The sequence below is a fragment of the Brachyistius frenatus genome, unplaced genomic scaffold (assembly GCF_029030835.1).
Source record: "Brachyistius frenatus isolate BFR_SWC_R1_liver_20210118 unplaced genomic scaffold, ASM2903083v1 Contig_176, whole genome shotgun sequence".
NCBI classification, from domain to species: domain Eukaryota; kingdom Metazoa; phylum Chordata; class Actinopteri; family Embiotocidae; genus Brachyistius; species Brachyistius frenatus.
Window position 1 is genome coordinate 690,781 of NW_027210775.1, and position 27,866 is coordinate 718,646.

Consider the following 27,866-nt stretch of genomic DNA (forward strand, 5'->3'; position numbering starts at 1 on the left):
TCAATACTGTATATACAGTTTGTACAAACAGTGGCGCTTGGCTGCATAAATCTGACCTCAAACATCATCAGATTTTCACAGAAGTCCTACAAGTAGAACCCAGTTAAACAAATTAGACCAATATGTTGTACTTGGTCGTTTATTTACAAAGGAAAATAAATACCCGAGTGTCAGAAGTTTGTGAAGCTTTGCTGTCAGTATCTGGTGATACCTCTTGACTTGTGGAAAGTCCTGTACAACTCCGGGATGTTTGTGGTTTCCTCACATGACGTCTTCTCTTCAGATCCTTCCACAACACTCCTATCGGATTCATGTCAGGACACACTTTCTCTTGAGAGTCAGTTTGCTGACAGATGTTCTCACATTTTCCTTCAGAAGTTATTGATCCGTCACCGACTCTGGTCCAGATGCAGAAAAAAACCATTCCCGAACCATGATACTTCCCCCACCATGCCTTGCAGATGGTAAAAGGTTCTTATGTTGGACTGACTGGCATTTTTTCCAAAAGTAAGGCTCCTCATTGAAACTAAAAGGTTTATATTTGGGTTGAAACATTTTTCCAGGAGCTTTCTGGCTCCTCCAGGTGATCTTCAGCAAACTGCAGACAGACAGAAATCTTCTTGACCTTGGAAGACTTTTCCACACTTTGCTCTTGTAGTGATCTTTGTCGGTCGCCCAACTTTTGGATGAAGGGTAATAGGTTGAGAATTTCCTCCGTTTGTAAACTGACTGGATCAGTGAAGTCCAAACTCTTTAACAGATGGGTTTGTAAACTTTTCCAGCCCGATGAGAATCAACAAATCTTTTTCTGACCTCCTCATGAAATCTCCTTTCTTCCTGCCATGATCCACAAACATGAGTTCATGAAGCGCAGACTTTGGTTCTTTTTAACCAAACAGATTGCTCGCTCACACCTTGCTTTATTGCTTTTATTGCTTTTTTATTGCTTTTCTATTATTATATTATTATTAAAAAAAAATCCCCTCGGGGATTAATAAAGCAACTACCTAACCTAACCTAACCTAACCTAACCTAACCTAACCTAACCTAACCTAACCTGACTGTCGTCCCGCTGATTAGAAACACCTGACTCTAATTTCACTGCTAATCCCAGATCCCCCATAAATAAATGACCAAGTGTGTTATTTTTGTCAAATATGTTTAATTTGAGTTCTCTCCTTGTACATTTGTGTGAAAATTCTCCACAAACTTTTGAGCGATGTCTTATGTGATCGTTGTGCTCTGTTTATGATGTTTATATCTGCTGGTGCAGCTGCTATTTCAGTGCCTTGAGTGGAAAATAAAAAAGATGTTGGACTCTCATAGTAACTCTGTGGTCTGTCTTTAATCTAAAAAAAATAAAATAAAAAAACCCAGATAAATAACAGCAAATTGTGCTTCAAGAAACATTATACAGAATTATAAATGCTTAAAAAGTCCTTACATTCACCTTGTAGTTGGAACTGTGAAATCATACCTGCGCCTGCGTGTGATTGACAGTTACCGACCACGTCACTCAGCTCGTGTTCAACAACCTGCAGATTTTCCCTTCATGTGTTTAGAGCAAGTTTATCCAGTGTGAGTCAAAATGACGGAGAACAAGTCCTCCGCTGTTGGCACTTTCAGACAGACGCTATGAAACCAAGTGAACTTTGAAAAATAGTCTGCGTTGACGCAGACACAGAAAGAGGAGAGAACAGGCGGCGCCAGTGATCGGACCTGTGAGAGCTACACGTACATGTCCAGCAAACTAGGAGGTTTTTCTGATCGTGTCCACTGCAATACTTTGTCACGGTCAAATAACGGGTGTGTTTTGATTCACGTCTGAAATGTCACAACCGGACAAAAAAAACAACCTTCATCCTTCACATCATTTTGATATTTTTCAACAAACACTGCAACAACACGGACCCTAAAAACACTCATTTACCAGATGCATCTTTAACATTATGAAAATAATTCAGCTCCAAATAAATGATTACAATTTTTCTACACTAAAAGTCTAAATGTGCAATTCTTACACAAAGTGAACGCAGATAATTCTTCAAACGTGAAACCTGTTTTTCCTCGTTGTGCCGTCTGTTTCCATGGAAACCTCCGTCCGGGGATGCAGTTTGTGTCGTTTCCGATCCGGTGTGCTCACTGTCAGTTCAGGGCTGCACAGTTTTTTTCAAGCACTACCGGCCGGGATTAATCTCTTCTGCACGGGAACCTCGGGAGTGATGGAGGGGTGGGGGGGGCTGTTGAGTCTGTGTGTAAGAAACAGGAGGCACTCTGAAACGGCGGGGGAGGGAGCGGAGGGGGGGGGGGGAGGGGGGATTTCAGGAAGGAGGGAGTCTCGATGTGGGGGACGTATGACTGTCCCGTCTGAAGGACCAGCATGTTGTGGGGGTGGTGGAGGGTGTGATAGGTGTTCTAGCTGCCTGGCAGGACGGGGTCGGAGATGTGCCTCTGGATCTCCTGCATCTCCGTGGAGGTCTCCAGGTGCTCGGGGAGGGAGGGGCAGCGCTGGCTGCCGCGGGCCCCGGAGCAGAGCAGCTGAGGGGGGGTGAGCTCCATGGAGGGCAGGCGCGGCTGCTCGGCCTCCGGAGACATGGACATGGTGTCGTCGGATGCCACGGTGAGATGGATCCCGCTGGACAGGGAGTCCTTGGATTTGTGCTTGAAGTCAGAGTCCGGACTCTGGAAAAGAGCAACAGGTTCATCTCCAGCCTCCGTGAGTTTCATGAAAGAAATCCTCATCAGAAAAATTAAAATGATGCAGTCATGGCCACATTTTCCTAAAAGCATACGTAAATACATATAAATCTTTCCAAAGTAGTAATTTCTGCACGATTCATAATATTCCAGAGATTTAAGAATCGGCTAAAATTACATTTATCACTCAAGTTAATTAAAAAAAAAAAAAAAATCATGGATTTGATTTTCGTAGTATTTTAGCAGCAGTATTTGTTTGGAAAGCTGTTTGTGCTTTGACTCAAACTAAGTTAGATAATGAGGTAAATATCAGTCTGTAACTGTTTGAAATGATCTTTTTCTACAGATAAAGCTGCACATAAAAGATGTTGAATGGCTTTGAATTAAAATGTATTTTATTGTTTCGGAACTAAATTTTCTTGATCAATCATAACAATGTTTACCTTAAAAAATCCAGCTAAAAACTTTCACAACTCCTTTCATGACTTGGAGATTTATCCAAAAGTTGAAGTTATTTTGAAAAGATTGTGCATTTTTTCCTTCACTTTTAGATTTGAGTTTCTTTCTTTCTTTAAAAATAATGCATTTCTTGTTTTTCTTTTTCTTTTTTTCTTTTGCAGCTCAATAAACTTGATTTAATTAAAATGGAAAGATTTAACACGTGCTTAAAAAGGTTAAAATCACTAGAATTACTCCCTCGGAGCAGCCAACCTGCAGCAGTGAGGCGGTGCTGTCGATCTGACCCGTCTGGATGGGGGGGGCGGTGTGGATGGTGGGCGCTCCCGTTCCGTACAGCGTGGTGGGGTGAGGCGGGGGAGGGCTGGGGGACACGGCGCTGTAGGCCGGAGGCACCGGGGCCATCTGCCTCTGGAGGAGCTGCAGGATGACGTTGATGTCTGCGGTCATGCGGGTCTCCAGCCTGGTGAACAATTCATCACGTTGATGCTGAACTCAAACACTTCCTGATTTGTCCACTAGGCTTCTCTCTTGCTCTCTTCACAGTATCTGTCTCATACTGAACACATATAATCAGACGAGGAATTTAATGAAGGACATATGACTGACTGAGGCATATATATTTTTTTAATACATTATTTTAGTCTGACCTTTGACCTTTTGTTATCTTGCCCTGCTCCTCTTCCTCCTCCCTTTCTCTCATTCACATGCAAATCAAACCATTCAGGCAGCCAGCTGGAAACTGATATGCAAACAGGGCAGGAGAGGGAGGAGCTCCTAGAAACAGCTGAAAAGTAAACACTGTGGTTGGATACCGATGATCAAAGTCTACACCTGCTGTAGTTCCTCACAGCAGGGGGTATAGCTCCTCACAGCAGGGGGTATAGCTCAGTGGTAGAGCATTTGACTGCAGATCAAGAGGTCCCCGGTTCAAATCCGGGTGCCCCCTCTCACTCCCTTTTCACTCACATCTAAGTAAAACCTCTTCCTCCTACCGGTTTAATTGGGACTGCAGCAGCTCCAGTCGGGACTCCAGCTCGCTGGGCCGGTCCTCGGCGCCGGGTGGAGGGTGGAAACTGGCCCTGACGGAGGCCGACCGCCTCGGGTCCCCCGAGAACTGACTGCCTCTGCGTTCGGTCCAGTAGCCGTACAGGCCCGACATGCTGATAGGAGCTGCTGCTGTGCAGAGCAAGAAGAAGAGTTCTTATTGTTCTAGTGTTGTTAACAAATATGTGTCAACGGTGTCCACATAATCAAAAAGATGTTGGATGTTTCTTTTAGCTTCAGTTGTGTTTCATGAGTATTGCTGGGGTGGACATTTTTAAAAAGACAGTAACAAGGAAAGTAATTCTGTCTGTAAGTAAAAATCCTATTTGTTTATTTGCAGGACTCTTTTACTTTGTCGCCATTTCAAAATGTCACATGTAAAATGTAGAATTGTGTTACACTTTACCAAAAACATATTATGTTTTTTTTTTAAAGATTTTGACTTCAGTTTAATTTTCAGATTTGATTTGATAATTTTCACCGTAGCATGTTTCAGTTTATAACGTTGATTTAATCTTGAACTTTTGGACTTGAATGTCTTCTGGACTGAAACTCCAGCCGACATCTCGCGATGACTCAGAGAGGAAGTTCACAGCTGCCTCCTCGTCTACAGTTTCCTCCGTCCAGACTTGAAGCTCAATCCCAGAGTTTTTAAACTAAAAACAGGGACTCAGTTTTCAAAAATCTCCGGGTTAAAAAATGCCGGAGTAATGTAGTGAGTAATGAGCAAGGCATGAACATAACAGAAGTTATGCAGTGGATGCGGCTTCAGTCGATATGACCGATGAGGAAGTCTTTACCTGAGTACAGAGGACCTGCGATGTCGACGGGCGGTCCCATTCCAGTTGAGGGTCCACTGTGGGGCAGGAGGTTGACCACCGCGGGCGGGTAGTCCCTGGTGTCCCCCCCGGGGGGGTACAGCTCCCCCTTGCTGTGTCCCATGGGCTTCATCTCCTCATCGCTGGACTGCGAACAGATACTGGCGCTGCTGCAGATATCCTCCCAGTGGGATCCTGCCGCCGGGCCCCGGTGGTGGTCGGCCATCGGACAGGACTGATCGGGGTACGAGTCTTCCCGATCCATCCCGTCTGTGCGGACAGAGTCACGGGACAGACAGGGTGAGATGACGCGGAGACACAGAGACGTTCGGAAGTGCTCGTCCTGCACTCACCTGGCCTGTTGCGGCGACGCAGAGAGCTTCTCCGATGCCTCGTCAGACGGTAGCCAGACTCAGAGTCCCTGCTCGGGGTTGGCTGGTTTATTCTATCTGCCTGATACACATCAGCTTCAGTGATTCAAACATACAAACGGGATCTCATGCTTAACGGAAACACACATTTACAGCATTATGTCTCACAATTTTCCTAGTTTTATCAACATGTTTTGGCCTGTGTTCTTTCAGTGGAGAATTTCAGCCTGTAGAAGTTGGTATATGATGAGTAAAGAAATTATTGTGGGATGTTTTTGATGTTTACTGAGTGTGCTGTGCATCTACACAGTAATGTGTGACAGTAATGAGGTACTAAAAATAGTTTTAGAATATTTGTGGAGCCTGGAAAATACAGTGCATCCTCCTAAATGTACGCAATCCACATTTGTCGCCAAAATTATTTAGATTCTCTCCATTAATTGTTTTATAAAGTTTAACAACTTGAGACAAAGAAACCACAGATGGATGCAGAAGGACTCTCGTCCCTACGAGGATGTGTGGGTGCAACATCGCCCCCCGGTGGCACTCACATCTCTCAAGTTGAAGGTGATCTCCAGATTGTTCCAGAACACGTTGGAGAAGTCGGGGTACATGTCCAGCACCTCCAGCAGGTCGTCTCTCTGGATCTTGTGAAGGTCGCAGTAGGTCAGAGCTCTGACGTCAGCGCTGGATTTCCCCGGCCGCCCGTACAGACTGATGGGCTCGCCGAAGATGTCGTTCTTTCCTGCACGAATCAGAGCAGAAGGGTGGAAGAGTAATAGTTAATCAATACCAAGCGATCAGCTGTGAAAACAGTCTACTGACCAACTTTTGATGGATGACTGAGACGTAAAAAAACAACAACAAAGCACTAAAGTGAAACTGATCTGAGACAGCGGCTGAAAAACAGAAACCTACGCAGCCTGCTGGAAGTATTGATGATCAATGCTACTGTGGAATGGAAGTGGAGCTGTGCCCAAACACCCCGGGCAACACAACACAACACAACACAACACAACACAACACAACACAACACAACACAACACAACACAACACAACACAACACAACACAACACAACACAACACAACACAACACAACACAGAGGTGTGTGTGTGTGTGTGTGTGTGTGTGTGTGTGTGTGTGTGTGTGTGTGTGTGTGTGTGTGTGTGTGTGTGTGTGTGTGTGTGTGTGTGTGTGTGTGTGTGTGTGTGTGTGTGTGTGTGTGTGACGTAAAGGCCAGTTGTGGCTTTGGAGAGCAACAACAAAACAAATAGATTCAAAACATGACTGAAACAACTATTTGATGGTCAGACAATGAAAAGCTTTTTGAAGTTATATGTTCATAATTGTTGATTTTTTAATATTTGTCTAATTTTTATTTATTTAACACAAAACAAACCAAAAAAAGGGACAAAAGTTTGCAGCTCACCCAGTATGGCCACCACCACGTCGTCCCTGAGGATCTCTATGGAGCCTCTGGAGATGAAGTAGAGGGCGGTGAGGATGTCCCCGCTGTGGACCAGAGTGTCCCCCGGCGGAGCGTGGGTGGTCTTGAATCGCATGGCCAGAGCCCGCAGGCAGCCTTTGTTGGCCCCTCGAAAGGCTTTGCAGTCCTGCAGCAGGCTGCGGTTCAGATGGAGGCAGATGTCGGCCTGCAGACACTCGGGGAAACCCTTTAAAACCTGCACGGAAAACAGAGACAACGAGGTGTTTCATTTGAATCGTTTCACGTACAGCTAATCATCCTGTAAGCTTTAAAAAACAAGCGATCTAAAAGTGTACAATGAATCAGAGATACAGGAATGAGCGTGTGAGTGGCGGGAGAAGGAGAGTGACGTGTCAGATTGATTCAGCGGAGGCGTAAAGGACAGCAGCTCCAAGTGATTTTCAATTGTCACATTGAATTGGCAGACGGTGATGCCGCTCTCTGGCTGCGTCCTGCTCTGCTGTTTAGCAGCATGTGACGCACATCGCTGAAAAGAAAACTGGGTCTCCATCTGTAAACAACCACAGAGGGAGCTCTGCATGCTGCTCTCATTACACAGGCAGCTCCCAGGGTTGAACTGGAGGCCTTTTGATCTGCAGCCAAGCACTCTGCTACTGAACTACCCCCCCACAAACCAACACTCAGCCTGAGACAGTGCTTTAAATTTAAGCAGTAGCATAACATGACTCCCACAATCTGTTTAAAAAAGAGGAAAAAAAAGAAGATGAGTGTGATTAAGGTGAAGTTAACCAGGAAAACTGTGTCTCTGCCGCGTAGGTCAGAATATCAAAGGGAAAAGCAGCAAATGGGATTTTATGATGCGTTTCAGTTCAATGAGGTGCTTTGAGGATAGCGCTGCATATGAAGACGAGCTCCCAGAGCGTTTGTGCTGATCATGACTGCACATGTTTTTGATTGATGAGGCATCGAAAAAAAGAGACCTTTATCAGGAGAGGGGGCACCCAGATTTGAACTAGGGACCTCTTGATCTGCAGTCAAATGCTCTACCACTGAGCTATACCCCCACACAGCAGCCAGCTGGAGGACCACAATAAGGATGTTCCACGATCTACAATCCAAACACAGAGCTTTTACCTCTCCTTGACTTACAGCGTTCATGTCGATGCCGTTGGTGTAGGACCAGGCGTGCTGGAAGTACTCCTCCAGCCGTTGTCTCAGACCTCCGGGGATCTGGTGGAAGCGGATGAACTCTTTGACCCGCAGCATCTGGGTGTGGTAGCGGGCCGTGCCGGAGTACAGTCTCTGAATGATGGCCGACACGTTCCCGAAGATGCTGGCGTACATCAGAGCTGCACGAGGACAGAGGACGGGAACGCCGGTGCTGGAGGTCAGACGGTTGATGTGACAACAATACAACTACAACGTCCCGTGTTCGAGTCCAGTCGGGGACCTTTGTTGCTTAATATATATCTCAGTCTACCCATGTTTCTCATGGTGTCAACTATTGAAAAAAAGTCAAACAAAAAACCCCAAAAACTAGGTGAAATATATGAAATAGATGTTGGAACGAATTAACAATGTACGAGCTGTGTGATGACACCAAACTGTGGCATTCAAAACAAATCACAGTATTTCAAATGAGTGTATTTAGGCAACACGATGACATCACTTAGGTAAAAATGTATTATTTATACACAATATTGGCGGTAATTCAAGTAGATATTTATCTCATCTCAATGATATCGGTTATACTTTAGCCTGATTAGTCAATTTATGCATATTTGAGAGCAGTATTGGTGTTTCATTAAATAATGTTGTCATCACCGAAGCACTGAACAAAGATACTGTTTTCACCTGAATATCTTTATGTAATTTCTGTAAAAATCTGGTAAATTCATTCCTCATCTCAAGACACAATGCACTTGACTAAACCTGAGTATCTTCTATACCTGCTATAAAACCACATGTTTTTCCTTTTCTTTCTAGAGACCGCTTGCCCTAAAACGCTTCTGACTTCCCGCTCTACTCACAGCCGATGAGCATGACGCAGATGGAGAAGATCTTCTCCGGGTTGGTGTTGGGCGAGACGTTGCCGAAGCCCACGCTGGTCAGGCTGCTGAAGGTGAAGTACAAAGCCGTGACGTACTTGTCCTTGATGGAGGGGCCCGAGCTGGCGTCGCTGTCGTTGTAGTGTTTCCCGATCTGGTCGGCCAGGTTGTCCAGCCAGCCGATCTTCATGCCGCCGATGCGGGCGGAGCCGGTGCGCTCCACGTTGCCGATGGCGTACCAGATGCAGGCCAGCCAGTGAGCGATGAGGGCGAAGGTGCACATGAGGAGGAAGAGGACGGCGGCTCCGTATTCTGAGTACCGATCCAACTTCCTGGCAACTCGCACCAACCTCAGCAGCCTGGCTGTCTTCAGAAGTCCAATCAGAGTGGTGGTCTGGGGCTGGTGAGGACAGAGTAGACTTTAGTGCTCCAGTGGACTTTTGGGCCAGTGTACAAAAAACAAAAAAAAGGTCAAGCAGATAAAAAGGTCAGTTAATCACAGAAACATCTATATTTCTTTTCATTCTCCAGCTCAGTTTCACAGTAATACACACTGGCATCTCACAACTCCTGAATATTTGCAGCAACTGCTAATTCAGTAAACCTGTGAAAGATTGGTGTCTTTCTTCAGCCGGGGACGTTCGACTGTTCATCCAACTTAAAATGTGTTAAGAATAGAGAGCGGAAGTACAAAGCACCGAACCAGACTGGACCAGACCTTCAGCATCTGTATCTCAGAGGGATTTCTGCATGTTTCTATGGCTTTTCTGTTGATATATTGTCCTCTCATTTTTACTGTACCAGGAAATTAAACACCATCACATTTATTTTTTACATTCACAGAGAGAGCGGAGATGGAGACAAGAAGTATGAGAGGGTTACGACATGACAACAGGTCCGAGTGATGCACCAAACCAAATACCAACATTTTACAGCAGAAAGTTTTCACAGCAGGAAAAGTGCAGATTTCACAAATAACTATGGTTTGATTCCAGTTAGTTGGTTCACTGGTTTCACCTACTGACCTTTAAATGGAAGAAAGCCACCACTCATGATATCAGTTACATGCAATGGCAGATTTCCCATCATATCTTTTGACGGTTGTAAGAAAAAATAGGACCTTAGAAAAAGTCAAATGCATTCGTCAGTTGTGCGTGCGAGGAAACTGACATCCTCTTTCGGGGTTTTTTCTCACCTCCTCTGAACCCGAGCGAAATACGAGCAGGTCGAAGGGGATGGCGGCGACGATGTCGATGAGGAACCAGCCCTTGAAGTAGTGCTGAGCGATGCGTCCCGGGTGGCTGACCACTTCGTCGTTGTGGTTCACGTAGGTGGTCCTGAAGTTGATGAGGATGTCCACAATGAACATGACGTCCACCACCAGGTCCACCACGTTGAGCGGGTTGCAGGTGTAGCCGCAGGCCCTCCTCCAATCCTCCTCCACCTCGTTGAGGAGGAAGGCCGCCGAGTACGGAGTGAAGATGGCCGTGTAGATGACCAGCAGCAGGATGATCCAGTCCCACACCGCTTTGAAGGGGCTGTAGTGAAGGATGGTCCATTTGTGGATGCGCGGGGTCTGGAGCTTGTACTCCGGCAGCACGTCAGCCCCGAGGGACAACACCTGAGGACAGGTGAGCAGGGCGGAGAAGAGGTTATCAATAAGGGAGGACGGACAGGGAGGAGGAGGAAAGTTTTTCCTTCTAACTGTCGCTCGTGGGAAATGTGGAATTGTTGGTTTTCTCTCTCTAATGTTATAAAATCTTGATCTTACTATACGTAAGTGCCCTGTGATGACTAATATTGTGATTTGGCACTATTTAAATGACTCGGAGTCCATTTTATAAGGACTGAACTGACATTATGTTACTTTCTGAGGCATATTTGTTAAATAGGAAGAGGAAGAGGTTTGTTAATGAGCTGTGATTTATCTGAGAGGAACAGCATGAAAAGTGCACAGTGCTTTGCAGACTCTATAATGAGGGAAAGAAGACAACTATCATTATCCAAAAGGACAAAAGTGGCATAAAAAAAGTGGTGAAATATTCAGTTTCTGGCCAATAACCTTTAATTATCATTATCATTTAAATATCATTATCTAAATATAGCTTTCAAAGACAGGTTTAATTTTTTAGGAGTGTAAATTTTTCAGCAGCTTCTGTTCTTCAGATGAAACTTACTTTCCTGCACTGCACTGTAATTCTCACTCGACTATTGTTTTTTGTGTCTTATAGTGAGTCAATGGCAAACAGGAAAAATACAGTCTTGTTTAAAACTGTTTCATATTGCTATTTTAAATTTAATTAATATCCTATTGAAGAAATGAAATGTATGAGTTCTTATTTTCTGTTTCTAAAATATCAGTAGTGTCTCATTTTTGGCAATAAAATCACAAAAGATTCAAAAGCAGGTCTGAGACAAATCTTTTTAGACAAAGTGCTCAAATTAAAAAAAAGTAAGGTGTTGTTCTCAACAGCATCACTTCACCTGGCAGGCAAAATGTGTATGCGTTAATTAGAGGCTCTGTATTTAAACCCAATCAGGCATTAATGTATTCGTGCCAAAAAAGAGAAGTCAATACTTCCTCAGAAAGATTCCCAACAGGTTCGGTAGGAGAAAACATCCACAGCAGCTTGATAACAACAATTCCTAAATGCAACAAAAAAGTTCAGAAACGATCCCATCCAGAAGGAAAGCCCAACATATAAACCCTCGTCCTGACCGAAAAGATTTGTCAAGTACCGTTAACAGGCAGAGCGAGTGCACCGGTACTCTGTGATGATAAGATCTGACCGGTAAGAACCACAGCTCCTCCAAACCCTCCGCAGCCCCTACCTGCTACCAGCAGCCATCTCCTCTCCTGCATCACTCACATCTGCCTCTGACTTACACAAACATTGGCTCTGAACCCCCCCCCCACCCCCCACCCCTATTATTTTCATAAAAAGAGACCCCTGCAGCCTCACCTGCCCACAGCTGCACCACGTGACCCCCCAATTTGTCTCAACCACGTGACCCCCTCCTGCCAGTGTTGGAGTCAATTGTGAACCAGAATAAGTGCTGGTATCGACCGGCGGCCCCGCAGACTGATTTTAGTTCATTCTTGTTAAGGGAAAGGTCAGGACTCAGTGTGGCTGAACGGTCGTTGCAGATTTGAATTACTGTGTCTGAGTGGTAAATCAAACTATAAACAAGTTACAGTCTTCTATGTTTGTCCAGACTCATATATTCAGTGAAGACTGAAGGAACCCTCATATGGATAGAGCTGATTGGCAGTAGACGAGGCTTCACATATGGATGCTGCAGCAAAAAAGCTCCAAATCCTAAAACATGGATGCATCGCACACATCTTCATCTCTACAATCAGCACATTATGAAGGTCAACAGCAATGTCACGTGAAATATGGTCACGATCTCCCCTTCTGACTGATCTGATTGGAAACCCGACGATACTACGTCCCACCTACCGATAGCTGTAACCTGACTGCACCACAGGCCTGTCAATCAAACAGACACGCCCCCCAAAACAGGTCTTCTTGAATCTTCTTTTCTAATGAATGAGGGATTATTTTCAGATGGACCTCCAGAAAACTAAGAAGAAGGAGTGACTTTAGCTAACAACACCGAGATAACTGATGGACACATTTTATTCACTTTGGATTCGATGACAGAAGTTGAATGGGAGTCTATGGAGCCGGAGGCTTTTTGGAGCCGACCTCTAGTGGCACTCGCTGGTATTGCAGCTGAAGGCACTTCCGGCCTGGAAGCTACGTTCACTTTTATATTCAGTCAATGGATATCACACTCTCAAAAGGGGATGGAAGTGAGGTCAGAGTGACCTTTGACCTTTGACCACCAGTCATCAGTTCATTCTTGAGCCCAAATGAACGTTTACACCTCGTTTAAAGAAATTCCCTCGATGCATAAAAAGGCTTCCCTTGTTTCCTTCTAACGCATCATTGTTGACTTCCACATTAGCTCACCGGCCACGACACAACACAGTCACTGTGCTTCCATCTCCTCACAACCCCTTCTAGCGGTGAGACCCAACATTTACAACCATTTGCATAAACATGGTCATAATCACCATGAGAAAAGAAGCAGGACTTGTTTGACCAGCATCGTTGCAGCGGCTCCACTAAACTCACACAGGAAGCAGAAGTAAAATAAAACATCATCTATTTGGACTTTTAGTTCCACAAAGAAAAAAAAGAAAATCCCCCCTAACCCGTCCCTCTCCAAGCTGAAAACAGGAGCCAGAAATAGTCAAAGTTGGTTGTTTCTCAAGGAGAAAGTACCACATTTATAAAGTTACTAAATGTGTACTTGCCCATATTTGGTAGAAAAATAAAGTGACTTGCAACAACCAGTGCTTCTATGTAGTATATATCTATTATTACATGGAGATGTGGGCCTCTGCTCTGGCTCCATCCATTTGTTTTATGACCAACAGGCAGCATACAGTACTTGGAAACAGGGTTAATGCACAGAATTCATTCTTTTTAACACAAACACCTGCGGGACTGCTTTGTGTGCAGGCAACTGCCCACAGCGGCTGAACAGATATGAAAAGACAACCCAGTAATGAGAACGTAACCACATGGAGCAGAAGTTCACTCATCCAAGAAATTTTAAGTTATTGATGTTGTCCGCAGCTCCGTTTCATAATGACGTCCGGAGATGAACTGCCACAGCTAGATTGCACGCAACGGCTCCCTGTTGGTGCCCCGACTTTATAATTACCACAATTAATATTTCTATTACAGTAAAAGTTTGAATACAAAACAAAAACAGATGGGATTTTGCAAAAAGCCACAATGCAAAGTGAAAAATCTTTCACTCATTTACAGTCCACTGCAAAAACTACCTATAAAGATTCAACTTTTTAGCAGGCGCATCCTTTTTCCCTTTTTTAAGACACTGCAAACATGCAAACTGCAACACAACACCGATTTCTGTATTTACAACCCCGCAGTGAAGCTAAAAACATGACCAAGATGCTCTAAAAGCAGAATACGCGGAAGATTTTGTGCACAATTATAGTGTAAATCCTTGTTATTGCAAGGCGACATGGGATCAAACTCACCTGAAGAAAGTGTCTGTATACCTGAGGAGCTACAAGCAGGAAGGTCGAGGTGGAAGATAAATAAAGAGAGGAAGAAGGAGAAGAGAAGGATGACAGCTAACAAAGGGATGTGGAGCTAAAAACCAAAAGGAGAAGTTTGAGGAGAGCAGCAGAAAGATTCAGTAAAGCTGAAGTACTCACAGGCTGAAGTTTCTGCTTGATGCTCATGCTGAAGAGCACGACGGGGTAAAACGCAGGAGAAGACAATAAGACGAAGACAAAAGAGAGTGATAGTGGGAGGAAGGCAACCTCTGTCCATCGCGCTGTATCTCCCTCCCTCCCTCCCACTCCCTCGCTCTTCCTCCCTCCTCTCGCTTCGGGATCCGCTTTCAAACACATAAAAAAACCGATCCAGAGGCTCGAAGAACGACGACACCTGCCTCCTCCGCTGGAGCTTCAACAGCAAATAACTTGTAAAGATCAAAGTAGACGCAGGTACAGTTTGACTTGTCATAGAAAGAAACTTTCAGTTTTTAATTGAAGTTAAGATGCCATACATTTCCTTATATGTCGTGTATGTTTATCACAGCTAATTAAAACTTATAGGCAAGCCGGATTTATGAATAATTATGCAGATATTTGCATCTTTATTTATGTCCTCTGGGTTTTATTTTGTGTTTGTTTGTGCATTATTCCCAACTTTTAAATCCAACACTTTTTAAGTAAAAACTGCAGCTTAAAGTTGTCATACATGATTTCAATTTGAATTGATTATTGCGTTGTTATTTTGTGACATCCCAACACTAGTTAGCTGCATTTAAAACACCCAGAATCAACCTCATGTTCAACCCTGACATTTGCAAGGATTAACACATTCACATGTTTTTTACAAGGACGGCTGCTTCAGAATAATGAGTTTGATGACTTCTCTGATGAGCATCTTAAACAGCACGAATATGAACCTGTGCACACACACATTCACTGAAAATCACAGCGCTAACTTGCAAAAACAAATTCCCAAACTCCAAATTTCTCTGCATTGTCCTGTTGTGAGTGCTTCCAAAGCCAGGGGGCGCCACATAAACACTTCTGCTTTCCCATTACACACACACACACACACACACACACACACACACACACACACACACACACACACACACACACACACACACACACTGCAGTGTGCTGGGCTTTTCCACAGTTAACTGTCTTTAACAAGCTACAGTCTAGTCAATCACGCTGTGTACTTCATGTTATGCAGACACAAATCAATACAAGCAAAGATCAATGACAAGCTTCATTTCCCTTTTTTCTAAGGTGCCAATCGAAATCCAATTACAAAGGCGAGATAACACAAACTTTTTTATTGTATAACGGAACATAACCGCCAGAAAAATATAGTGACAAATGCTTCAATATTTAGCTGCAAGTGGACCACGCGACTGCACACGATCTAGAGCTCAAATAGAGTTTGTTGTCACATTACTGTGACCTAAACCCGACATCTCTCTCTGACTGTAACACCCTTTCAATCCGTGTCCAGCTGTTTTAACAAGACAAACAAAAAACAACAACAATCAAACGTGAAGACGGCTTTGAAATGTGATTTAGTGAACAGCTGGACGTTTGTCGGGCTCACAGAGAAGCTCGGCCGCTGCCCTCCACTTCCATTAGTTGCACAGGTCAAGGTCACTGGCAGCGCCGAGCCACCGGCAGCCGTTCGATAGCCTCACAACCCCCCTTTAAAAACAACAACTTGCTTTCATAACTACATCTCACCAGGAATCCCTCTACACTCCCACAGACAGCTTCCTCACACACACGGACGCTAACGTCACATCCGGCAAACACAACAGCTTCAGCCTCTGATTTAACCACCCGGACAACGACACACGCTTTTAAATCAAGTGCCTGTTTTTTGAACTTTTTCCTGAAGAACTACGACAGATAAGCAAACACAAGCACCGTCACTGACGGGACAAGAGACATCTTCCACTCAAAATATCGGCTTATATTGTAGATATCATATCTTGGTTTTTGTTTCTTCACTTGAATGTTTGATTTGTGTTTTTTGTGCTCAAGTTTAATCTAAATTAAAGAAGTGTACATTTGAGGTAGACTTTGTAACATCAGTTAGATTATTATTATAATTCTTCTTCTTCTTATTATACACAACGAACAACACAAGCAGGATGTTACGATGTGGAATCCTTCAGAGCACAAACGTTTTCACAAATATTCCTTAATATTCTCAAAAAGGGGAGAAGGAAGAGATTAACATTTTTTAATGATGCTAATAAATACTATTTTTCTTTAAAATGTTTCCACTAAATATAAAAAGAAAACTACATACGGATAAAAACACATCCCACTCAACTCCTACAGAAGACTTTACTAGCTTTAGAGTAAAGTACAGCATATAAACCAAATATATTCTAAAATGTCAGATAATTATCCATTTCTAAGCAATTTATTCTGCTAGAATTTTTAGTTGAAGAAATAATGTCACAAATGGAGGAAAATTCCTGAATTCCTAATGAAACCTGATGAAACAAGATGATTTCAACTAGAAAACAGTGAATATATCTCAGCCTCTTGAACTGCCGAACCGAATGGTTGTAAGGATGAAGATGAGCCGAGGAAGACGGTGTGTGGTCCGTCAGCGAGGGACATACCAGAGACAGACAGCAGTAATAAGTTCCTTCACTCTTCCAACAGAAACATAACAAAAAGTAAAACAAACCCGAGCGACTGGCAGACAAACACTTGACGCTAACGCAGACGAGCGCGCTCTTCTTTATCCGAACTTGCCGGTGATGTCAGCGGAGGGGAGATAACAGGTTGAGTGTCCTGCCAGGCCTTCCAGGAGGCCTTCTGTTTGTGCAGGCAGGTTTTTTTTTTTTTTTTTTTTCCAGGGCCACAGGAGTCACATTGCTTCCACATTGTGCACTGAGTCACAGCCGGCTGTCGATATGCACCCGGTGTGAAGCAGTGAGATCTCGCAGCATTCAGAGCAGAGCGGCCACATAAGGTAATTGGTGCTGAGTAACTAACATGCAGATTCAGGGACTCTTTGTAGCAAACCAAAGACAAATGAAGATGTAAAATGTTGCACTTTAAGAGCTCATTTCTCCCACAAAATCACCTAAATGAGTGATATTAAAATAATACAAATCTTTGTAACTATTTCAAGATACATACCGGTGGTATATAATCCTGCTACGTTTCTGGTTGTGGCTATCATGTTTTTTAAATGCAGAAAATATTAATTTGAGGTTGATGAATTGTGCCAAAATATGTCTGAGCACTGAGTTCTGGCCATTCAGATGCCTGCAGGCATAAACTAAACTAAACTGGGATGAACTCCCAAATTAAATTTGATCGCATAACTTAAAATTTGATTTTCCGCTTAAAACTTGCATCCGTTTGTCAGATAGGACACACCTACACACATTTTTATTTTTATTTTAATTTTAATTTACATCAAAGAACGTGCAGAAACATTTTTGCAGATATATTAACAGTTATAGACGAGATTGGACGACCCAAACGAATGAACCTGAAACCAGAATATACAACCTGGTATTGTAATTCAGCCGACTTCCCACATTTGAAGGACTTCAGCCAACACAGATGATGAAGACAAAATGCACCGACTTATAAACCACGTTAAAAACTGTAGATGTAAATGTGATGACCTCAGACAGCCATCAGAACCAGAGCGGTCTGAGGAGGTCTGGGTTTCTGAGTGTGTGTGTGTGTGTGTGTGTGTGTGTGTGTGTGTGTGTGTGTGTGTGTGTGTGTGTGTGTGTGTGTGTGTGTGTGTGTGTGTGTGTGTGTGTGTGTGTGTGTGTGTGTGTGTGTGTGACGTCAGCCTCTGATTTTGATGTTATTTTTGGTCTCAGTCTCTTAATGAAAATATGTATTTAGTTTGATTTTCAGTAGATTTCAAGGAGATACATAATGTTGAAAGCTTATATTTTACTGAAGTATGAACCAAAACATAAAGTGACGTTGTTGTACCCCAAACTTTGCACAAAGCAACATCTTCCTCGGCTGTTGATCGCATTTTTTTGTTTTACAAAAACAAAAACATAAAAAAGGCTCACGATATCCTGTTAAATAACAAACTAATCAATCAAACAAATGGATGAGTGGGACCAAAAAACAAAACATCTGTGGGTCAGGTTGGATGGAAACTAAGTCACTCTGACAGCTGAAAGCAGATAAACTGGGTTAATGTGATGCACTTACGGAGCTCCACAGTGTCCGACCGCCGGCTCCATACCGGGCCGAGCAGGCCATTACGGGACTGTTTGGTGTGTGTGTGTGTGTGTGTGTGTGTGTGTGTGTGTGTGTGTGTGTGTGTGTGTGTGTGTGTGTGTGTGTGTGTGTGTGTGTTTGTTTGTACAGACATGTCGAGAAAATAATGTGTTCAATCAAATACTACAATACAAATATATTTTAGTAGACCAAGTAAATATTTTCTACTTTACTCCACTAACATTTGTTGAATGACTGAATTTGGAGTTCCTGCAAAGACGAAGCACCTTCGACTTTAACTTTAAATTGAACTTAACAATTTGCCTCTAATTTACAATTTATAGACTCATTGTAAGCTACCATGTAATGTCACTATAAAACATGTTGATTATAGTCTCAACATGTAACTTACATGAAAAGGTTTTGTAGGACCTAATTTAGAGCTGAATTGTTCACCTTTTTTTGTGTGCTTTTTTTTACAAAAACATTAACAAGCTGTTGTTATTAGCAGGTGTGGTAATAGCTAGCACTACTATCAATGATTAATCGTTAATTTACATGTTTATTAAAGTCATGCATCGCTCATACTGCTTTACGAGCTTTTTTTTTAAATCCAAAATGTTAAATTTTAGGAAGTTAGAGAAACAATACGACACCAACACAATGCCTTTAACTCTTCAGAAATGTGCAGATAATGTGACGACCCTTATGGAAAACCATATGAAGTTCAGACGTTCATAAACTCACGTGATCACATACGTGTGATTGTGCACATGTGAAACATGTCGTATATTTTGCCAATGAGAAATGTGGTTTGAGAACAGCTCCACGGTGTCCATGCTGCCCCATGTTGAAAATAAGGGAAACAAAATCTTTAAACTGTTGGTCATCATTTATCTACTGTATCTCTAATCATGCTCATCACGGGGTATTTTTCCATCGCGGCCCTTCCTGCGAGGTAACAGAGAGCCAAAGTGTGCATGGAGACACGGCGGCGTGGTGACAGGTGGCTGATGGGTTTGTTCTGCTGCTGGAGCCACAGAAGTCACACCTCAGGTGAGATTATTCTGTCACACGTTCACCCCGTGACTGCGGCTGTCTTTAAGCATCGTCAGTGAGCCAGAAGCGAATGCCACTTACAGACACCTGAACTATCAGTGGTCACAGACAAAGACTGGATGTGACCGTGGAGGGAGAACCACAGCGGGCCAATCTGAAGTTATTCAACGTCAGGACGACAGAGTCGGAAAGATGATTGATTGTATTTCATTCCCGAATCGGTAGTGTGATAAATTTCACTTTAACCAAAACCAAAGCCAGCTCGCTAACAAAGCTGTTGTGAAACTTTGTTTGCACAACATCTCTGTGAGGCTGAAGTTATTTATATCATTAATCATACAGACAATTCATCCATTACTGGGTCTTTGTATCATTGTTAGACAACAAAAACAAATAGAAATCTGCAAACAGATTAGAGAGAGAAACAGAAAAATAGCTCATTTTGCCCCAAATTCTCCAAGAAAAGAGAACATTACCAATAAACGTTGGCCAACCACATTGACGTAACCAATTTTTCGGAAGGGACTCCAGGACGTGTGATCAGAGAAGAAAAGCAAAGTGCAAAGAAAGAAGGATTCATCATCTCTCTTGAGGAACGTCTTACCTGCGTGACCTGAGTGACCTTCTCCGTGACGTTCTGGGTTCGGTCTTTAACCTTGCTGGGCGCGATGATTTCGATCTCGGTGGGCGAGGGAGGTCTCATCCGGTCCGATCCGAACGTGAGGGTAACCTGAGGGATGCGGCTGACGGCCCTGTGTCTCATGAGGTCTGAGTCCGAGGTGGAGTTCAGAGCGCTGGGCTTCAGGTCTGCAGCAAAGAAGGTCAAAGTTCAAATTTAAATAAAGGTGTGGTTTGAAAAATGGAACTGAGGACAAAAACTAATATCAAAGAATGAATTATAATGATAATCTGATTGTTTTTTTAAACTGACAGAGACAATTTCTTAATTACTGCAACTAAAAGTATTAAAAACATGTTCAAAAGATACTCACACTGTACATGTGCATATCAACTACGGGTAAATTACATTGAAAGCAAGTCAAAATCTTTTTTCTCGTCAACTATATCATTCAACAGTGGAATCAGATCAGATCACCGCCTGGATACACAAACATGCTGAAAATTAAAGAAAATGAAACCGGGATACTGCAAAAAAAAACAAAAAATAAATTCCACTTGAAGTATTTCCCCTGAGAGACGAGGGGGGCAGATGTGCAATTTTTAACACAAATGGACCACATACGCCTCTCTCTCTCTCTCTCTCTCTCTCTCTCTCTCTCTCTCTCTCTCTCTCTCTCTCTCACACACACACACACACACACACACACACACACACACACACACACACACACACACACACACACACACACACACACACACTGAGGGAGGGATTGATTCTCGTGGCTCCTCTGAAATAACCATCAGGCAGCTGCTCGGGTTCAGAGATGTTCTCCGTGTCAAAGATCTGAGATCTAAAATTGTTCTGTTCTCTCAAAAGGAGAAAAACTTCCCTCAAAGCACTTTTTTAATCCCCGTCTTAAAACACGTTTGTTTATTCTGAACTGCACAGAAAAGAGCCGATGAACAAATATTAGGTTGAAATAATTGAAATAACAACATTTTTAAAATTTGCAAGTTTACAAATTTAATGGGATTTAATTTTTGTCGTTTTTTTTTTTGTTCATTAAGATTTAAATCAAACCTGATTTAGATTTAGTCTGAAGTATAATTGGATAAAATTAAATGTTAAAACACATAAGATTTCACTTGTAGGATGAAAATATATTGTAAAGACAAAAACACAAGTGTTTGTTCCTAATAGTCCTGAATTTGATCATCATTTTGAATTTCCCGCTGCGACACTCACTGCTGTTCGCTCCAGGCTGGCTGCTCCATTCGGCCCTCATGCCATCCATGTCGTCCAGCGATGAGGCGCGTCGGAGGCTGTGGACGCTGTGGACGCTGTCCCTAGAGCAGCTCCGAGGTATCGACCCCCGGGGGAAGGCGGTGCCAGGTTCCAGCCGCTCCGTCAGCAGGGAGCACCGTTTGGTGGAGGACTGGGCCGCCGGGGAGGGAGGATCCAGGTCCTGCTCGATCAGGGCCTCCGTCTCTGACAGCATGCAGCTCTCCTTGGACGGGATCCGAAACTCCTTCAGGGGGACTTCCTCGCTGTTTGGCTGTCGAGGACAAAAAGCAGGAGGACGTTATACAGTAAAATGTCATAAGTCCAAAGTTATTGTGTCATTTGTGCATTTAAAGATGTCTAATTAAAGTAAAACACAGCACAGACATCATGTCTACTGAGTATTTTCCTCATATGTTTCTGTATTTTGCATCTTGGGGAGATTTTCCTGAAACAGAAGGATGTCACCTCCCTGCCAACATGTAAAATCCAACGATCCCAACATGTAAATTTTGCCAGAGCCAACACAGCCTCAGTGTCAGACACACAGACGCCGTCAGGAAGTAGTTTCACACAAAGTTCAATTCATTAAAAACACGAGAGACGTCTAAACAGTGAAAGTGAAGAAGAAGATAAACTGGTTGCTTTTTTTTTTTTTCCTTCATTCTTCCACTCGGTGTCTTTTAGGCTGTGAAATAAGTCCTTGAATTTCTCGCTGCTCTTTGAGGCGGTGCATATTTAATGGTTGGAGTGGCACATATCACTGTACATATATATATATATATATATATAACAAGCAGACAGCAAAAAACTTTGTTGTCACCTAATGATATGAGTGCAGAACGTTTTGTGCTCCTCATGCTTGATTGAAGAACAGTAAAATGTCAGGATATATGTATTGTGTTTGTACAGATGTTAACTATTTGTACATGCATGCATGTAAATGGACTCCCCTGCATGATCTCTAATGTGGCGCCAACGCGTGAACGCCAGCTCACCAGCAGGTAATCCACGACCACCCCTTCGAACTGATCTTTGGAGAGCGAAGGTCGTCGCATGGACCGCAGCACCGGCAGCCTCATCTTCAGCCTGCGATTCTGACCTGGAGGGGAGAAGTCCGGCTTCAGCTCAGCTATCAAAACGTATCTATTGCAACTTTTCTTCAACAAAAAATGCAACTTTTTTCTCTTCCAAAATTCGTTCTTCTGGTGCATCTGTCTGTAAAATGCTAACTGAGAATGTGAGCCAGTTTGTCTGCAACTAAAAACCACAGTTCAGTTAAAGATGAATGCAAATTACTGAAGCGGAAATAGTTACGAAACAGCATACGGTAATTTCAAATTCATGTTTCCAGTTGCAGAAATCATAACTCCTGCAACATTAAATCATGCATGCAACTGTCAGAGGATCTTACAGTAGATCCATCCTTGTGTGACTCGCTGCCTGAAGCCCGACTTCTTGAGGGTGGGATCGATGAGCTCCTTGTAGTCGAGGATGTACATGATGACGAGACCTTCCTCGTTTTTCACAGGGACAATGTCCACCATGCAGGGTCTGCAGGTCCCTGTGAGAAGACAAACAGGACAACAATAGGAAAGCAAAGGGGGCACCTGGATTTGAAGCAGGGACCTCTTGATCTGCAGTCAAATGCTCTACCACTGAGATATACCCCCACACACAGAAACCTGCATACTATAAGAGTTCATGTGATCTGATCATTGTTATGAGGTCATGGTTTTATAGGAGGTGATGAGGGAGGGAGGGCGGGAGGGTGGGAGGTTGAGAGGGGGAGAAAGGAGGGATGGATTTCAAAGATAAAAAAAAGGCGAAATGTGCAACACTTCCGTCAGGTCCTACTTCACTCTGCAATCAGTGTGGTCTAAAAATAGAAACAGGAGAGAGGGCAGATCACACACACACACACACACACACACACACACACACACACACACACACACACACACACACACACACACACACACACACACACACACACACACACACACACACACACACACACACACACACACACACACACACACACACACACACACACACACAAATTGCCTGCTTTCAGTCCCATTCAAAAACTCAGACAGGAGGTAAAAGAACAGAAAGAAAAAGAAAACAGCCTGTGAGAGCTGCAGCAGGTTTGTTCTGAATCACAATACAGTCCCAGTTTGTCGGTGGCCGTCCAGCCGGGAGCAGAGTGGGAAGCAGGAGACAAAACAAATAGATGCTTGGTGGATTTGAGCTGGCACGCAGATCGCATTTCCATGACAACGGCACTCTGGACTACACGCTTCATGTCCAAATGGCAAAACAAGAGACACACGTGTGTGTGTGTGCGTGTGTGTGAGGACAGTAAACATATCTGTGATCGTCCTTAGCCAGATGTGTTTGCTTGTCTCCATAATGTTGTGAATCAAAAGCTTCAACGTGTGTCTTGCTCAGTTATTTCCAAGGAAAAATGACAGTTTAAGGACGGAGAGAGAATCATATTTAGGACCGAGGAGAAAGGAGGGTTGTAGGTATTAAGGTTAAAACCAATAAACAAATATGCAGGGGAAGGAGAGGCAAAGCAAACGTGCATCTATAAAATCAGGTTTTAAGAAGGGATTAGGTAAACGATGCTGAGTTTGCCTGCCTGGACGCTGTGCCGAGAACACATTACACCATTTAAAGTCTGATTTTAAAACCCTACATTTGGCCTCGATGGCTGATTTTCAAGAGTTTTGCAAAAAAACCACGAGGCAGTTCACAGTGAATGATCGACACACCTGGCGGTGTGAGATTCATCACAATCAGTGTCGTTGTGCACGTATGTGAAAATCTGAATTGGCTTCTGTTAGAACAAAGTAACAAGAGAAACCTGAAGGGAAGAAGGAAGTCTGTCGGGATTAAACTGGGACTTTAAAACCCTTCTTCTTCCTCATGTATCTGGAAGCATTTATATTAAAATCCTCCTTAAAATCCTGACGTTTTACACTACGAATGGTTGTTTTCAAAATGAACGGATCCAGATCAGGATCTGTCCCACCAGGTGTCTTGTCAGAGGACTGTGTCCTCATAACAGCACAAGCTGTCCAGCAGGACAGATTTTATGATAACCATAAACCTCCTTCCAGGATCTGAGGCCTCCAACGGGCTCGTCTTTCCTCCCAGATTCTCCCGTGTCTCACCTTCCTTGGAGTAGTAGAGGATCTCCACTTTGCGGTCCTCAGACCCGAGCAGGGCCTGAGCCAGCTGGGCCAGGGCGCTCTTCATGGTGCCGGGACCGACCAGGAACGGGCAGGTGCAGGACTGCTGCACGATCTCCGCCCTGGTGAAGCCAAACATCTGGCAGAAGCCCTCGTTGCAGTAGATGATGCTGCAGTTCTTCATCTGGGCGTTGGCGATGAGAAACTTGCGATCTGAAACAGTTGAGGAGGCGTGTGAGAAGCTCACCTTTGACTTTTTTAGATGTAAAAACATTTTATCCTACGATGCATTGTTGTGAAATTTTAGTCATAATTGTGCATTTTGAATGCTTGATTTATGACTACAAACGTGTTTGTGTGATCACAGTGACCTTTGACCCTTGACCCCGAAGATGTAATCAGTTCATTCCTGAGTCCGAGTGAACGTTTGTGCTCAATGTGAAGAAGGTTTCTAAAAGCGTTCTCGAGTTATCGCATTCACAATAGGGGAGGGATAGGAAGTCAGGGTGACCTTTGACCTTTCACCACCAAATTCTACTCACTTGAATCCAAGTGAACGTTTGAGGCGAACGTAAAGAAAGTCTCTCAAGGTGTTTCTGAGGTATCGAATTCAAAACAAGGGGACAGATGTGAGGTCACAGTGACCTTGACCTTTGACTTTTGACTTTTGACCCCCCAAAATCAAATGTTTTTATCCTCGGCACCAAGTGAATGTTTGTACCAAGTTTGAAGAAATTCCCTGAAGGTGTTTTCGAGATACCGCGTTCGAATGGGACGGATCATCCAAGGCATAAAAAGCAGGAACAGTTATCGGCTCCGTTCTGGAGCTTTGCGAGCTTTAAATGTTGTGCTTTATGAAATGAAACATTTATATCGTGTAATTCACATTATACGGGAAAGTCAAGGTCAATTATTGACGGCATAAGTTGCTTTTTGGCTTTGAAGTGCAAGTTGACTAAATAAAGTGCCTGTTTGATTTAGTTATTGAAAGAAAGCGTGTTTATGGTAAAACTACCATGTTGACTCACTTTAATCAAACACACTCATGTTCAGGGTGTTTAAAATCCTCTAAATGGCTTCGTGTGTGTCGTAATAAAATATTCTTCCACGTCTCCACTCGACGATCAGCTGAAGAGGAACTAATGAAGTCCACCTTTCCATGACGCTAATGCTATTAGCTTCTCCCAGAAGTGTGAGGAGGAGCAGGTGGGCACTTCAACATGAGAGGCTGTGACATCACAGCAGGTAAAAAGGTGTTAACATCTGTCAGGATTAAAATGTTTACCTGCCTTTTTTTTATTCAAGTGGAATTATCCACTTGTTAATTATTCCATTTATACAGTAAAATTCTAAAATTAAATACACAGTTAATGTGCAACAAGACGATATTTTTACAAGGTTTTGTTAGTAAATCACAGAGACATTTATTTTACTCAAATTTCATAATGACAAAAAAAGACGTGTTTTTTTACGGTCACTGCTCGTGACCGCTGTATTTTTACCTGGCTGTGTTAGTGAAAACAAGTTTTTCAGAGCCACAAAAGTGACAGGTTTTTTCAATAATAAATAAATGGCCATATTTTTTGCAAGGTTGTATTAATAAAGATATATTTTACATATAGATTCTGAAATAATGTCACAATAATGATTCAAAATGACTGTATTTTGATAGATTGTCTAAAAATGATATTTCTATAAGATTGATATCTGTGTTGCAGGCTGGACAGAAACAGTGTAGAGAACAATCTCTAATTGGACGGCAGCTCCTGGATGGACATGCTGCGTCTTCCCACCAGCGGATGGTGACCTGCAGGGGAAGGTCGACCCCCTCCGCCCCCCCTGTCAATCATCTCTCATCCTGTGTGAAAACACTGTCAGGTACAACAGTGAAGCTCTTTCTGCTGGTGCGGTGGGACCTTTGATACCGACCCCGTCCCGAGCGCCTACAGACCGGTGACGGTCGTCGCTCCGGCAACAGACAGATGACAGTGAATCAGGCCGGTTTTTGTTGTAAAGCCTCTAATGGAGGAGTTGAATGAGCTGAATGAAGAGTACATACAGAACCTCTGCCGGGCCTTTTATTACACATGTGCTGAACTGGGTTAAACAGCTGTTTGCTGATTGCTGCTCACACAGATGAGAGAAGGGGTGTGCGTGGGGGGGGGGGGTATTCCCCCTCCATCGAAACTAAATGAGCTCCCCCAGTGGAAAGCACATCCCGTCCAAAGTCATTATCTGGGGCTCGTAGCGGAAACACTGATCGTCACACCGTTGCTAAGCAGCTGTGTGGGCACGTGCACACACCTGGCTGTGCACGTGCGTGTGGCTGCGCGTGCACACGTTTTGTTTTGGGGGGTGGGGAGCACACTAGAGGCATTACATAATTCACACAGGGGGCTACGGAGATGATTTTTTTTTTTTGGGGGGGGGGGCAGATCTGATCAGACAGAAAAAAAAGTTGTCAAGACACGTGATCCTAAACACCAATGAGAGGTGGAGAGAAGGAAAACCTGCCATCACACCCCATTAGATATGGTTAGAATGAATGTTTGTTTTTAAAGTAAAAATGACATTAACAATAACTTAAATGATTCGTTTGCAATTTGTAATATAAAATATGATCTTTAGGTTAAGCAGGGATGAAAAATAAAAGCCTTCGATATCACATGCAGCATCTTTATCTTCCTACACGTGTTTGTTTGCAGCCGGTTGAAGATGTGAGAGAATGGAGGACAAACGTCAGGAGAACCCACAAACAAACACCATGAAATAACCAGCAAAGAGCAGCAGGAGGTCTGTCAATCATCAGATACAAGTTAGAAAAGACATCATCGTGTTGTCTAACATTAAAAACAGGCTGCCGACTGTCCGCACCAAATTTGCAAAACAAACGCAAACGTGAAAAATAAAAGACACAAAATCAAATTAAGAAGTTTTTAACTGCATTAACACTCCGAGAAGAAACCCTGGAAATATTGTCTATTTTAATTCAGGAGAAAACTAATTTAAATGTCCTTTTCTACACTTTCTTTGCGGACCTATTTCGGGACTGCCACCTCTACCACTTAATTCAAAGCATTTCAGCATTAGAAAACAACAGCTTTGTCTATGTAGGATGTTTAAAACCAAAGACAAACATTTTGTATTTTTTGGGCGTTTGATGGTTTAAATATCAGCATCACGAACTCATAACTTCCAACTCATTTTCACGTGCACTTACTTTGCTCGTCGAATTTCCTGATGATCGTGTCCAAGTAGGTGTTCTGGAGCGCAACATGACCGCGTCTCACGGGCATTTTGGTGCTGAGATAAAACACTTCTCCGACTCATGAACCCTACTAGATTAAACAAAAAATGAAAAAAATGAAGAAACAAAAGCAGAGAGATTTGAAGGTCTGCTTCCACTCGGGAGGACGCTCGTAAAAAGCAGGTTTGGTCTCGGTCGGAGGCTGCTGGAGAGGAGCTGGAGGAGGAGCTGGAGGCTGCTGGAGAGG

General features: G+C 43.4%; 1 protein-coding gene and 3 non-coding genes across 4 annotated transcripts; 1 reads left to right on the plus strand and 3 right to left on the minus strand.

Moving 5' to 3' along the window:
• Positions 1–1,142: 1,142 nt before the first annotated feature.
• On the minus strand, positions 1,143–27,866 carry kcnh6a (potassium voltage-gated channel, subfamily H (eag-related), member 6a). Its single transcript, XM_069717528.1, has 16 exons — positions 27,593–27,866; positions 24,355–24,585; positions 22,587–22,736; positions 22,171–22,274; positions 21,137–21,446; positions 19,874–20,076; positions 10,081–10,506; positions 8,868–9,285; positions 7,987–8,186; positions 6,820–7,072; positions 5,941–6,134; positions 5,372–5,471; positions 5,001–5,288; positions 4,149–4,332; positions 3,409–3,616; positions 1,143–2,682 (listed from the first exon to the last, which is right to left on the minus strand). The coding sequence occupies exons 1-16, from the start codon at positions 27,666–27,668 to the stop codon at positions 2,416–2,418; spliced, it is 3,612 nt and encodes a 1,203-aa protein (XP_069573629.1). The 5' UTR covers positions 27,669–27,866; the 3' UTR covers positions 1,143–2,415.
• Positions 4,031–4,102, plus strand: trnac-gca (transfer RNA cysteine (anticodon GCA)). The gene has a single exon. It is a non-coding gene; the product is annotated as a tRNA-Cys (tRNA).
• Positions 7,830–7,901, minus strand: trnac-gca (transfer RNA cysteine (anticodon GCA)). Its single transcript has one exon. It is a non-coding gene; the product is annotated as a tRNA-Cys (tRNA).
• On the minus strand, positions 22,774–22,845 carry trnac-gca (transfer RNA cysteine (anticodon GCA)). The gene has a single exon. It is a non-coding gene; the product is annotated as a tRNA-Cys (tRNA).

What these genes read in the sequence shown, in the direction of transcription:
- kcnh6a (XM_069717528.1), bottom strand. Translation starts at nt 27,668, where the DNA reads ATGCCCGTGAGACGCGGTCATGTTGCGCTCCAGAACACCTACTTGGAC. An exon ending in GCGTCGCCGCAACAGGCCAG is followed by an intron (nt 5,289 to 5,371) that starts GTGAGTGCAGGA and finishes CTGTCCGCACAG; the next exon opens with ACGGGATGGATCGGGAAGAC. An exon ending in GCACCGCCTCACTGCTGCAG is followed by an intron (nt 2,683 to 3,408) that starts GTTGGCTGCTCC and finishes GCTCTTTTCCAG; the next exon opens with AGTCCGGACTCTGACTTCAA.